This window comes from Pseudophryne corroboree, chromosome 1, assembly GCF_028390025.1.
Source record: "Pseudophryne corroboree isolate aPseCor3 chromosome 1, aPseCor3.hap2, whole genome shotgun sequence".
Classification (NCBI taxonomy): domain Eukaryota; kingdom Metazoa; phylum Chordata; class Amphibia; order Anura; family Myobatrachidae; genus Pseudophryne; species Pseudophryne corroboree.
This window is the reverse complement of record NC_086444.1, coordinates 33,763,219-33,777,908: the sequence shown is the minus strand read 5'-3', so window position 1 is coordinate 33,777,908 and position 14,690 is coordinate 33,763,219. Positions and strand designations below refer to the sequence as shown.

The 14,690-nt window shown below is 48.4% G+C and overlaps 1 protein-coding gene across 4 annotated transcripts in view; it reads right to left on the bottom strand.

The window, feature by feature from the left end:
• The window catches only part of PIK3C3 (phosphatidylinositol 3-kinase catalytic subunit type 3), a 365,653-nt gene that overhangs the window by 163,160 nt on the left and 187,803 nt on the right, over positions 1-14,690 (bottom strand). For all 4 annotated transcript variants that reach the window (XM_063958224.1, XM_063958242.1, XM_063958250.1 and 1 more), the window contains one exon: positions 9,022-9,127. In XM_063958224.1, the coding sequence (XP_063814294.1) occupies positions 9,022-9,127 (106 nt within the window). The remainder of the gene's footprint in view (positions 1-9,021; positions 9,128-14,690) is intronic.

Sequence of the window (14,690 nt, the reverse complement as noted above, 5' to 3'; positions counted from 1 at the left end):
AGGACTCTTGTGCATTGATGTACAGACACCTTTCCTGGTTTTAGGAGGTTCCTGACAAGCTCGGATAACTCCTTGGCTTTTTCCTCCGGGAGAAAAACCTTTTTCTGAACCGTGTCCAGAATCATCCCTAGGAACAGCAGACGAGTTGTCGGCATTAACTGGGATTTTGGAATATTCAGAATCCACCCGTGCTGTTTTAGCACTTCTTGAGACAGTGCTAATCCCATCTCTAGCTGTTCTCTGGACCTCGCCCTTATTAGGAGATCGTCCAAGTATGGGATAATTAATACGCCTTTTCTTCGAAGAAGAATCATCATCTCGGCCATTACCTTTGTAAAGATCCGAGGTGCCGTGGACAATCCGAACGGCAGCGTCTGAAACTGATAGTGACAGTTTTGTACAACGAACCTGAGGTACCCCTGGTGTGAGGGGTAAATTGGAACGTGGAGATACGCATCCTTGATGTCCAAGGATACCATAAAGTCCCCCTCTTCCAGGTTCGCTATCACTGCTCTGAGTGACTCCATCTTGAACTTGAACTTCTTTATGTACAGGTTCAAGGACTTCAGATTTAGAATAGGCCTTACCGAGCCATCCGGCTTCGGCACCACAAAAAGAGTGGAATAATACCCCTTCCCTTGTTGTAGAAGAGGTACCTTGACTATCACCTGCTGAGAGTACAGCTTGTGAATGGCTTCCAAAACCGTCTCCCTTTCGGAGGGGGACGTTGGTAAAGCAGACTTCAGGAAACGGCGAGGTGGATCTGTCTCTAATTCCAACCTGTACCCTTGAGATATTATCTGCAGGATCCAGGGATCTACCTGCGAGTGAGCCCACTGCGCGCTGTAATTTTTGAGACGACCGCCCACCGTCCCCGAGTCCGCTTGAGAAGCCCCAGCGTCATGCTGAGGCTTTTGTAGAAGCCGGGGAGGGCTTCTGTTCCTGGGAAGGAGCTGCGTGTTGCTGTCTCTTCCCTCGACCTCTGCCTCGTGGCAGATATGAATAGCCCTTTGCTCTCTTATTTTTAAAGGAACGAAAGGGCTGCGGTTGAAAAGTCGGTGCCTTTTTCTGTTGGGGAGTGACTTGAGGTAGAAAGGTGGATTTCCCGGCTGTAGCCGTGGCCACCAAATCTGATAGACCGACTCCAAATAACTCCTCCCCTTTATACGGCAAAACTTCCATATGCCGTTTTGAATCCGCATCGCCTGTCCACTGTCGCGTCCATAAAGCTCTTCTGGCCGAAATGGACATAGCACTTACCCGTGATGCCAGTGTGCAGATATCCCTCTGTGCATCACGCATATAAAGAAATGCATCCTTTATTTGTTCTAACGACAGTAAAATATTGTCCCTGTCCAGGGTATCAATATTTTCAATCAGGGACTCTGACCAAACTACCCCAGCACTGCCCATCCAGGCAGTCGCTACAGCTGGTCGTAGTATAACACCTGCATGTGTGTATATACTTTTTTGGATATTTTCCATCCTCCTATCTGATGGATCTTTAAGTGCGGCCGTCTCAGGAGAGGGTAACGCCACTTGTTTAGATAAGCGTGTTAGCGCCTTGTCCACCCTAGGAGGTGTTTCCCAGCGCTCCCTAACCTCTGGCGGGAAAGGGTATAATGCCAATAATTTCTTTGAAATTATCAGCTTTTTATCAGGGGCAACCCACGCTTCATTACACACGTCATTTAATTCTTCTGATTCAGGAAAAAATAAGAATTTACTTACCGATAATTCTATTTCTCGGAGTCCGTAGTGGATGCTGGGGTTCCTGAAAGGACCATGGGGAATAGCGGCTCCGCAGGAGACAGGGCACAAAAAAGTAAAGCTTTACTAGGTCAGGTGGTGTGCACTGGCTCCTCCCCCTATGACCCTCCTCCAGACTCCAGTTAGGTACTGTGCCCGGACGAGCATACACAATAAGGGAGGCATTTTGAATCCCGGGTAAGACTCATACCAGCCACACCAATCACACCGTACAACTTGTGATCTAAACCCAGTTAACAGTATGACAACAGAAAGGGCCTCTTAAAGATGGCTCCTTAACAATAACCCGAATTAGTTAACAATAACTATGTACAAGTATTGCAGATAATCCGCACTTGGGATGGGCGCCCAGCATCCACTACGGACTCCGAGAAATAGAATTATCGGTAAGTAAATTCTTATTTTCTCTATCGTCCTAAGTGGATGCTGGGGTTCCTGAAAGGACCATGGGGATTATACCAAAGCTCCCAAACGGGCGGGAGAGTGCGGATGACTCTGCAGCACCGAATGAGAGAACTCCAGGTCCTCCTTTGCCAGGGTATCAAATTTGTAAAATTTTACAAACGTGTTCTCCCCCGACCACGTAGCTGCTCGGCAGAGTTGTAATGCCGAGACCCCTCGGGCAGCCGCCCAAGATGAGCCCACCTTCCTTGTGGAGTGGGCTTTTACAGTTTTAGGCTGTGGCAGGCCTGCCACAGAATGTGCAAGTTGAATTGTGTTACAAATCCAACGAGCAATCGACTGCTTAGAAGCAGGTGCGCCCAACTTGTTGGGTGCATACAATATAAACAGCGAGTCAGATTTTCTGACTCCAGCCGTCCTTGCAATGTATATTTTTAAGGCTCTGACAACGTCCAACAACTTGGAGTCCTCCAAGTCGCCAGTGGCCGCAGGCACCACAATAGGTTGGTTCAGATGAAATGCTGATACCACTTTAGGGAGAAAATGCGGACGAGTCCGCAGTTCTGCCCTATCCGAATGGAAGATTAGATAAGGACTTTTATAAGATAAAGCCGCCAATTCAGATACTCTCCTGGCAGAGGCCAGGGCTAGTAACATAGTCACTTTCAATGTGAGATATTTCAAATCCACCTTTTTCAATGGTTCAAACCAATGGGATTTGAGGAAATCTAAAACTACATTTAGATCCCACGGTGCCACCGGAGGCACCACAGGAGGCTGTATATGCAGTACTCCCTTGACAAAAGTCTGGACCTCAGGGACAGAGGCCAATTCTTTTTGGAAGAATATTGACAGGGCCGAAATTTGAACCTTAATGGATCCCAATTTGAGACCCATAGATAATCCTGATTGCAGGAAATGTAGGAAACGACCCAGTTGGAATTCCTCCGTCGGAACCCTCCGATCCTCGCACCACGCTACATATTTTCGCCAAATGCGGTGATAATGTTTCACGGTGACTTCCTTCCGTGCCTTAATCAAGGTAGGAATGACTTCTTCTGGAATGCCTTTCCCTTTTAGGATCTGGCGTTCAACCGCCATGCCGTCAAACGCAGCCGCGGTAAGTCTTGAAAAAGACAGGGACCCTGCTGTAGCAGGTCCCTTCTCAGAGGTAGAGGCCACGGTTCGTCCGTGAGCATCTCTTGAAGTTCCGGATACCAAGTCCTTCTCGGCCAATCCGGAACCACTAGTATTGTTCTTACTCTTCTTTGCCGTATGATCTTCAATACCTTTGGTATGAGCGGCAGAGGAGGAAACACATACACTGACTGGTACACCCAAGGAGTTACCAGTGCGTCCACAGCTATTGCCTGTGGATCTCTTGACCTGGCGCAATATTTGTCCAGTTTCTTGTTGAGGCGAGACGCCATCATGTCTACAATTGGTCTTTCCCAACGGTCTATTAACATGTTGAAGACTTCTGGATGTAGACCCCACTCTCCCGGATGAAGATCGTGTCTGCTGAGGAAGTCTGCTTCCCAGTTGTCCACGCCCGGGATGAACACTGCTGACAGTGCTATCACGTGATTCTCCGCCCAGCGAAGAATCTTGGCAGCTTCTGCCATTGCACTCCTGCTTCTTGTGCCGCCCTGCCTGTTTACATGGGCGACCGCCGTGATGTTGTCCGACTGAATCAACACCGGCTTTCCTTGCAGGAGAAGTTCCGCCTGGCTTAGAGCATTGTAGATTGCTCTTAGTTCCAGAATGTTTATGTGAAGAGACTTTTCCAGACTCGTCCATACTCCCTGGAAGTTTCTTCCTTGTGTGACTGCTCCCCAGCCTCTCAGGCTGGCGTCCGTGGTCACCAGGATCCAATCCTGAATGCCGAATCTGCGGCCTTCTAATAGGTGAGCCTTCTGCAACCACCACAGAAGTGACACCCTTGTCTTTGGTGACAGGGTTATTCGCAGGTGCATCTGCAGATGCGACCCTGACCATTTGTTGCAGTGATCCTGTTGCCAGCAGGACTCACTGTAAAGAAAAAAACCTAAACTAAACTTTCTCTAAGCAGCTCTTTAGGAGAGCCACCTAGATTGCACCCTTCTCGTTCGGGCACAAAATCTAACTGGAGTCTGGAGGAGGGTCATAGGGGGAGGAGCCAGTGCACACCACCTGACCTAGTAAAGCTTTACTTTTTTGTGCCCTGTCTCCTGCGGAGCCGCTATTCCCCATGGTCCTTTCAGGAACCCCAGCATCCACTTAGGACGATAGAGAAACTATAGGTAGTTTTTTCATACCCCACATAATACCCTGTTTAGTGGTACCTGTAGTATCAGCTAAATGTAACGCCTCCTTCATTGCCAAAATCATATAACGTGTGGCCCTACTGGAAAATACGGTTGATTCGTCACCGTCACCACTGGAGTCATCGCCTGTGTCTGGGTCTGTGTCGACCGACTGAGGCAAAGGGCGTTTCACAGCCCCTGACGGTGTTTGAGTCGCCTGGACAGGCACTAATTGATTGTCCGGCCGCCTCATGTCGTCAAACGACTGCTTTAGCGTGTTGACACTATCCCGTAGTTCCATAAATAAAGGCATCCATTCTGGTGTCGACTCCCTAGGGGGTGACATCCTCATATTTGGCAATTGCTCCGCCTCCCACCAATATCGTCCTCATACATGTCGACACACACGTACCGACACACAGCAGACACACAGGGAATGCTCCTAACGAAGACAGGACCCACTAGCCCTTTGGGGAGACAGAGGGAGAGTTTGCCAGCACACACCAAAAGCGCTATATATATATCAGGGATAGCCTTATAATAAGTGCTCCCTTATAGCTGCTTTGTTATATCAAAATATCGCCATAAATTTGCCCCCCCCTCTCTGTTTTACCCTGTTTCTGCAGTGCAGTGCAGGGGAGAGACTTGGGAGCCGTCCTGACCAGCGGAGCTGTGAGAGGAAATGGCGCCGTGTGCTGAGGAGATAGGCCCCGCCCCTTTTCTGGCGGGCTCGTCTCCCGCTATTTAGAAAAATTAGGCAGGGGTTAAATATCTCCATATAGCCTCTAGGGGCTATATGTGAGGTATTTTTAGCCTTTATAGGTAATCATTTGCCTCCCAGGGCGCCCCCCTCCCAGCGCCCTGCACCCTCAGTGACTGCCGTGTGAAGTGTGCTGAGAGGAAAATGGCGCACAGCTGCAGTGCTGTGCGCTACCTTTTGAAGACTGCAGGAGTCTTCAGCCGCCGATTCTGGACCTCTTCTGACTTCAGCATCTGCAAGGGGGCCGGCGGCGCGGCTCCGGTGACCATCCAGGCTGTACCTGTGATCGTCCCTCTGGAGCTTGATGTCCAGTAGCCAAGAAGCCAATCCATCCTGCACGCAGGTGAGTTGACTCCTTCTCCCCTCAGTCCCTCGCTGCAGTGATCCTGTTGCCAGCAGGAATCACTGTAAAATAAAAAACCTAGCTAAACTTTTTCTAAGCAGCTCTTTAGGAGAGCCACCTAGATTGCACCCTTCTCGGCCGGGCACAAAAATCTAACTGGAGTCTGGAGGAGGGTCATAGGGGGAGGAGCCAGTGCACACCACCTGATCTGAAAAAGCTTTACTTTTTGTGCCCTGTCTCCTGCGGAGCCGCTATTCCCCATGGTCCTTTCAGGAACCCCAGCATCCACTAGGACGATAGAGAAAATAATAATAATTAAGGCAAAACAAAACCTATAAATGTAAACATGTAATGACCCCCAACAAATAATCACGTTCCCGATTCTTGCAGGGGCTTGCCCGTCCCCAAAATGTGTTTTAAGATGAATACATTTAAAATGTAAAAACGCCACATGAGAAGTAGAAAATATTCTGGCCCCTCTGACGCTAAAGGGGTGTACACAGCCAGCGTCAGCGATGTGCGTCCCCGCCAGGTCGCTATCGCTGGGAAAAATAGAGTGTGCGGGCAAGTCAATTCTGACTAGGTCGCTGGAAAAGTAAAAGCACCCCCTATTTAAATGAGATAGTCAAAATTGCCCATAGCCAAACTCGCTGGTAAAGATGGTCAAAATCTCCCACTGCCAGTTCAAGGGAAATCTCTCCGCGTGTGTGCACCAACGCTTCAGATGGGCAACATAGCAAAAAATAAATACATTTTTTTAAAGGTTACGTGTATTTTCGGCTTAAAACTATGGGGAAATCCCCCACCGGAAGAACCCAAGTCCCACCCATTCTGCTCATTAGATCCCACAGTTGTAGGGATATAAAATAATTTAGGAACATGGTAAAAATATATTTCATTAAAGACAGAAATTTTGGGGGGAAGGAATTTATTCTATGCCGATCAGACGTCCTGTATGACCCAACAGAATGCCTGGTAGGAGACCATTGCTCTGCCACGAAGGGCACATACAATGTATGGTTCCAAACCGCACACATAACATATATCAGCTTTAACCAATATTACTAAATAATACTAAATTCTAGTATCTTTGGGGCATGATCTAAACCCCTAGGGACTATGGCCCTCATTCCGAGTTGTTCGCTCGCAAGGCGAATGTAGCAGAGTTACACACGCTAAGCCGCCGCCTACTGGGAGTGAATCTTAGCTTCGTAAATGTGCGACCGATGTATTCGCAATATTGCTATCACAAACGAGTTAGCAGTTTTTGAGTAGCTTCAGACTTACTCTGCCTGTGCGATCAGTTCAGTGCTTTTCGTTCCTGGCTGACGTCATAAACACACCCAGCGTTCGCCCAGGCACACCCACCGTTTCCCCGGCCACTCCTGCGTTTTTCCCGGAAACGGTAGCGTTTTCAGCCACACGCCCCTAAAACGCCGTGCATCCGCCCAGTAACACCCATTTCCTGTCAATCACAATGCGAACGTCGGAGCGATGAAAAAGCCGTGAGTAAACTTACTTTCTTCATAGTAAAGTTACTTGGCGCAGTCGCAGTGCGAACATTGCGCATGCGCACTAAGAGAATTCTCACTGCGATGCGATGAAAATCTCCGAGCGAACAACTCGGAATGAGGGCCTATATACTGTATGTACTCTCCCGGGATATAACCTTAGTGTAAACCACTTGGCGTAATCCACTGGTTCCAAAACTGGGTGCCATGGGGCACTGGCTGGGCTGCCACAGGTAGGTGATCAAGGAATAAATCAAAATATTTATGCTACATATGATAGGCAAAACCAGTGCTTGTGGCTGCCAATCATACAGTAAAATATGTGACAAACAGAATCCTGCCCACCACACAACTCACCCTGAGGGTGACGTATACTGGAAGCACAACTTATGTAATTGAAAATTGTTTGCTGAAACTTTTGGCCTAAGGGTACTGTGAAACAAATGCCGATACTCTAGAGCAGTGGTTCTCAAACTCGGTCCTCAGGACCCCACACGGTTCACGTTTTCCAGGTCACCCGGCAGCTGCACTGTGTATCACCAACTATCATATTTCAAAAATCTACAGGTGACCTGCAAAACATGAACCGTGTGGGGTCCTGAGGACCGAATTTGAGAACCTGTGCTCTAGAGTGCTGTAGACTGGTGTCCACTAAGCTCTGCATCCCAATTTGCTCACTAAGATGATAAAGAATTGACTTTTCTCTGCTCCTCTCAGGGGATAGGACAGTAACAGCGCGCAGCGTCTATCGGCGGTCACCGGTGGATGCAGGACTTCCAGTACTGCTCCTCTCAGGGGATAGGACAATAACAGCATGCAGCATCTATCGGCGGTCACCGGTGGATGCAGGACTTCCAGTATTGCTACTCTCTGCTCCTCTCAGGGGATAGGACAATAACAGGACACAGCGTCTATCTGCGGTCACCGGTGGATGCAGGACTTCCAGTACTGCTACTCTCTGCTCCTCTCAGGGGATAGGACAATAACAGGACACAGCGTCTATCTGCGGTCACCGGTGGATGCAGGACTACAAGTACTGCTTCTCTCTGCTCCTCTCAGGGGATAGGACAATAACAGGACACAGCGTCTATCTGCGGTCACCGGTGGATGCAGGACTACAAGTACTGCTTCTCTCTGCTCCTCTCAGGGGATAGGACAATAACAGGACACAGCGTCTATCTGCGGTCACCGGTGGATGCAGGACTTCCAGTACTGCTTCTCTCTGCTCCTCTCAGGGGATAGGACAATAACAGGACACAGCGTCTATCGGCGGTCACCGGTGGATGCAGGACTTCCAGTACTGCTTCTCTCTGCTCCTCTCAGGGAATAGGACAATAACAGGACACAGCGTCTATCTGCGGTCACCGGTGGATGCAGGACTACAAGTACTGCTTCTCTCTGCTCCTCTCAGGGGATAGGATAATAACAGGACACAGCGTCTATCTGCGGTCACCGGTGGATGCAGGACTACAAGTACTGCTTCTCTCTGCTCCTCTCAGGGGATAGGACAATAACAGGACACAGCGTCTATCTGCGGTCACCAGTGGATGCAGGACTTCCAGTACTGCTACTCTCTGCTCCTCTCGGGATAGGACAATAACAGGACACAGCGTCTATCTGCGGTCACCGGTGGATGCAGGACTACAAGTACTGCTTCTCTCTGCTCCTCTCAGGGGATAGGACAATAACAGCGCGCAGCGTCTATCGGCGGTCACCGGTGGATGCAGGACTTCCAGTACTGCTCCTCTCTGCTCTTCTCAGGGGATAGGACAGTAACAGCGTTGGTCCCCAGTGTATGCAGGACTACCAGTACTGCTGCTCTCTGCTCCTCTCAGGGGATAGAACAATAACAGGACACAGCGTCTATCGGCGGTCACCGGTGGATGCAGGACTACCAATAAGTGCCAGTACAAGCAGCATTACAGCAGCCGTACCCATCAGACACATTACCTTAAGTAGCGCCTGACTGAAGCGCCTCATGACATTCATGTACATCTCGTGCGTCTTCGGGCCTCTCTGCTGGGTGTCCTGGTCTTCACACTCCACTATAACATACCTGTGAGAAGAATGACACACACGTTTGGTTTTATGCAACTTGTAAACCTGAGAATGACAATATTCAGAATACACAGCACCAGAGTATACGGAGAAGCATTTCTGGAATGAGCTTCTATACAGCCGATGTCATCACACCCTACACTGCTGAGCTTCAGCCAGGGTGACACAGTCTGCAGAAATAACGCATCCCAGGCCTTGGTCACTTATGGAGCAGATTGCGCGGCCTACTTTACACTAATGAGTCCCAAACAGAGGGGGGAATTCAATTCAGCGCAAAAGGACGCAATCTGCCTTTCCGGAACAGCAAATCACATCCATCTACAACACCGGCAGCACCTCCCAGAGAGAGGCCTTGGATGTAGGGACTGTATAATCCCCCTGGACTGCGCGGGATTACACTGACCTCTAAGGCTGCCATGTAGATGGTGCATTAGGCAATAGCAGCTCCAGCACTGAAGGTGCCTACTGAGATGATGGTTGGATTTACCATAAATGTGATGTATTACTATAGCTCAAACAATAAGTTTGTTTGTCATTTGTTAATAAGCTTTTAGCCAGTAAATTAATACGTATTAAATAGGTAGAAAGCAAAGCAAAAAAAAAAAAAACACACTTGGAAAAAACCATGTTGTAATGCATGGGAGCAAGTACAATTATTATTTTGCATGCAGGGGGAATACGCGCTGCTTCTACATGCAGCCCACACATACTGGACAGCTTTATTCGTACAATGCAATTCAGATTCGAGTTGGGACAAACTCCTTCCAAATCTATATGTGCAAATGTTACAAATACATAAAGGGGCCATATGCGGAGCGATCATGTGAGTTGTTTACTAAGAGACCGCTACACAAAACATGCGGACACCCGCTAAGGCTTGAGGAGAGAAAATTGGGAGGGATTCTTCACTGTAAGGGCAATACAAATATGGAATACACTGATAGAGAAGGTTGTAATGGTGGACTCGGTCAAAGCGTTTAAAAATGGGTTAGACAAATTTCTAACGGAAAAAGATATACGAGGATATAGCATTTAACCTAAATAGATTAGGGAATGCAATATAATTCAGGTTGAACTCGATGGACTACTAGTCTCAACCTCAACGACTATGGAGGTAATTCAGAGTTGATCGCAGCAGCAAATTTGTTAGCAGTTGGGCAAAACCATGTGCACTGCAAGTGGGGCAGATAATAGGATTTTAAATACCTACCGGTAAATCATTTTCTCGTAGTCCATAAGGGATATTGGGGACAAATTAGTATGATGGGTCCAAAGGAGCCAGTTCACTTTACATTTCTTCAACTGGGTGTGCTGGCTCCTCCTCCTACAGGTCAGTTATAGGTAAAACAGTGTCCGAAGGAGAATGACATACTTGAGAGAAGGAACATAACAACAATAAGTGTGATGAGATTTACACACCAGCACACTAAAACATAACCAGGACAGCAACGACTGGCAAACATAAACAGCAACAGCTTAATAGGTAACACCTAACAGAGAACCTGCAGAAAGTCACTGCACAGAGGCGGGCGCCCAATATCCCTTATGGACTACGAGAAAATGATTTACCGCTAGGTATATTAAAAATAAGATTTTACTTACCGATAAATCTATTTCTCGTAGTCCGTAGTGGATGCTGGGGACTCCGTCAGGACCATGGGGAATAGCGGCTCCGCAGGAGACAGGGCACAAAAGCAAGCTTTTAGGATCACATGGTGTGTACTGGCTCCTCCCCCTATGACCCTCCTCCAAGCCTCAGTTAGGTACTGTGCCCGGACGAGCGTACACAATAAGGAAGGATCTTGAATCCCGGGTAAGACCCAAACCAGCCACACCAATCACACCGTACAACTTGTGATCTGAACCCAGTTAACAGTATGATAACAATGAAGTAGCCTCTAAAAAAGATGGCTCACAACAATAATAACCCGATTTTTGTAACAATAACTATGTACAAGTAATGCAGACAATCCGCACTTGGGATGGGCGCCCAGCATCCACTACGGACTACGAGAAATAGATTTATCGGTAAGTAAAATCTTATTTTCTCTAACGTCCTAGTGGATGCTGGGGACTCCGTCAGGACCATGGGGATTATACCAAAGCTCCCAAACGGGCGGGAGAGTGCGGGTGACTCTGCAGCACCGAATGAGAGAACTCCAGGTCCTCCTCAGCCAGGGTATCAAATTTGTAGAATTTTACAAACGTGTTCCCCCCTGACCATGTAGCTGCTCGGCAAAATTTTAAAGCCGAGACCCCCTCGGGCATCCGCCCAAGATGAGCCCACCTTCCTTGTGGAATGGGCATTGACAGATTTTGGCTGTGGCAGGCCTGCCACAGACTGTGCAAGCTGAATTGTACTACAAATCCAACGAGCAATAGTCTGCTTAGAAGCAGGAGCACCCATCTTTTGGGGTGCATACAATATAAACAGCAAGTCAGACTTTCTGACTCCAGCCGTCCTGGAAATATATATATATATATATATATATATATATATATCTATTTTTAGGGCCCCGACAACGTCTAGCAACTTGGAGTCCTCCAAGTCCCTGGTAGCCGCAGGCACCACAATATGTTGTTTCAGGCGAAACGCTGACACCACCTTAGGAAGAAACTGGGGACGAGTCCGCAGTTCTGCCCTGTCCGAATGGAAAAACAAATATGAGCTTTTTTTAAGACAAAGCCCCCAATTCTGACAATCGCCTGGCCGAGGCCAGGGCCACAACATGGTCCCTTTCCATGTGAGATATTTCAAATCCACAGATTTGATCGGTTCAAACCAATATGATTTGAGGAATCCCAACACTACGTTGAGATCCCACGGTGCCACTGGAGGCACACAAGGGGCTGTATATGCAATACTCCCTTGACAAACGTCTGGACTTCAGGAATTGAAGCCAATTTTTTCTGGAAGAAAATCTACAGGGCCGAAACTTGAACCTTAATGGACCCCAATTTGAGGCTCATAGACACTCCTGTTTTCAGGAAGTGCAGAAATCGACCTAGTTGAAATTTTTTCGTGGGGCCTTCCTGGCCTCACCCACGCAACATATTTTCACCACATGTGGTGATAACGTTGTGCGGTCACCTCCTTCCTGGCTTTGACCAGGGTAGGTATGACCTCTTCCGGAATGCCTTTTCCCTTAGGATCCGGCGTTCAACCGCCATGCTGTCAAACGCAGTCGCGGTAAGTCTTGGAACAGACAAGGTCCCTGCTGGAGCAGGTCCTTTCTTAGAGGCAGATGCCACGGTTCCTCTTGGAACAGACATGGTTCTTGCTGAAAGCAAATCCCATCTTAGCTCCCGAGGCCATTAGTCCTCTGTGAGCATCTCTTGAAGTTCCGGGTACCAAGTCCCTCTTGGCCAATCCGGAGCCACGAGTATAGTTCTTACTCCTCTACGTCTTATAATTCTCAATACCTTGGTTATGAGAAGCAGAAGAGGGAACACATACACCGACTGTTACATCCACGGTGTTACCAGGACGTCCACAGCTATCGCCTGAAGGTCTCGTGACCTGGCGCAATACCTGTCCCGTTTTTTGTTCGGGCGGGACGCCATCATTTCCACCTTTGGTCTTTCCCAACGGTTCACAATCATGCGGAAAACTTCCCGATGAAGTTCCCACTCTCCCGGGTGGAGGTCGTGCCTGCTGAGGAAGTCTGCTTCCCAGTCGTCCACTCCCGGAATGAACACTGCTGACAGTGCTATCACATGATTTTCCGCCCAGCGAAGAATCCTTGCAGCTTCTGCCATTGCCCTCCTGCTTCTTGTGCCGCCCTATCTGTTTACGTGGGCGACTGCCGTGATGTTATCCCACTGGATCAATACCGGCTGACCTTGAAGCAGAGGCCTTGCTAAGCTTATAGCATTACAAATTTGCTCTTAGCTCCAGTATATTTATGTGGAGAGAATTCTCCAGACTTGATCACACTCCCTGGAAATTTTTTCCCTGTGTGACTGCTCCCCAGCCTCTCAGGCTGGCCTCCGTGGTTACCAGCATCCAATCCTGAATGCCGAATCTGCGGCCCTCTAGAAGATGAGCACTCTGTAATCACCACAGGAGAGACACCCTTGTCCTTGGATATAGGGTTATCCGCTGATGCATCTGAAGATGCGATCCGGACCATTTGTCCAGCAGATCCCACTGAAGAGTTCTTGCGTGAAATCTGCCGAATGGAAGCGCTTCGTAATAAGCCACCATTTTTTACCAGGACTCTTGTGCAATGATGCACTGACACTTTTCCTGGTTTTAGGAGAATCCCGATTAGCTCGGATAACTCCCTGGCTTTCTCCTCTGGGAGAAACACCCTTTTCCTGGACTGTGTCCAGAATCATCCCTAGGACCAGCAGACGTGTCGTCGGAACAACTGCGGTTTTGGAATATTTAGAATCCACCCGTGCTGTCGTAGAACTACTTGAGATAGTGCTACTCCGACCTCCAACTGTTCTCTGGACCTTGTTCTTATCAGGAGGTCGTCCATTTTCTTTGAAGACGAATCCTCATTTCGGTCATTACCTTGGTAAAGACCCGGGGTGCCTTGGACACTCCAACGGCATCGTCTGAAACTGATAGTGACAGTTCTGTACCACGAACCTGAGGTACCCTTGGTGAGAAAAGCAAATTTTGGGACATGGAGGTAAGCATCCCTGATGTCCCGGGACACCATATAGTCCCCTTGTTCCCAGTTCGCTATCACTGCTCTGAGTGACTCCATCTGGATTTGAACCCTTGTAAGTGTTCAAATTTTTCAGATTTAGAATCGGTCTCACCTAGCCTTCTGGCTTCAGTACCACCCTATAGTGTGGAACAATACCCCTTTCCTTGTTGTAGGAGGGGTAATTTTATTATCACCTGCTGGGAATACAGCTTGTGAATTGTTTTCAATACTGCCTCCCTGTCGGAGGGGGACATTGGTACAGCAGACTACAGGAACCTGCGAGGGGGGAAACGCCTCGACATTCCAATCTGTGCCCCTTTGATACTACTTGTAGGATCCAGGGGTCCTGTACGGTCCCAGCGTCATGCTGAGAACTTAGTAGAAGCGGTGGAGGGCTTCTGTTACTGGGAATGGGCTGCCTGCTGCAGTCTTCTTCCCTTTCCTCTATCCCTGGGCAGATATCTTATAGGGACGAAAAGACTGAGGCTGAAAAGACGGTGTCTTTTTCTGCAGAGATGTGACTTAGGGTAAAACACGGTGGATCTTCCAGCAGTTGCCGTGGCCACCAGGTCCCATGGACCGACCCCAAATAACTCCTCCCCTTTTATACGGCAATACATCTTTGTGCCGTTTGGAATCTGCATCCCCTGACCACTGTCGTGTCCATAAACATCTTCTTGCAGATATGGACATCGCATTTACTCTTGATGCCAGAGTGCAAATATCCCTCTGCGCATCTCGTATATATAGAAATGCATCCTTTAAATGCTCTATAGTCAATAAAATACTGTCCCTGTCAAGGGTATCAATATTTTTAGTCAGGGAATCCGACCAAGCCACCTCAGCTCTGCACATCCAGGCTGAGGCGATCGCTGGTCACAGTATAACACCAGCATG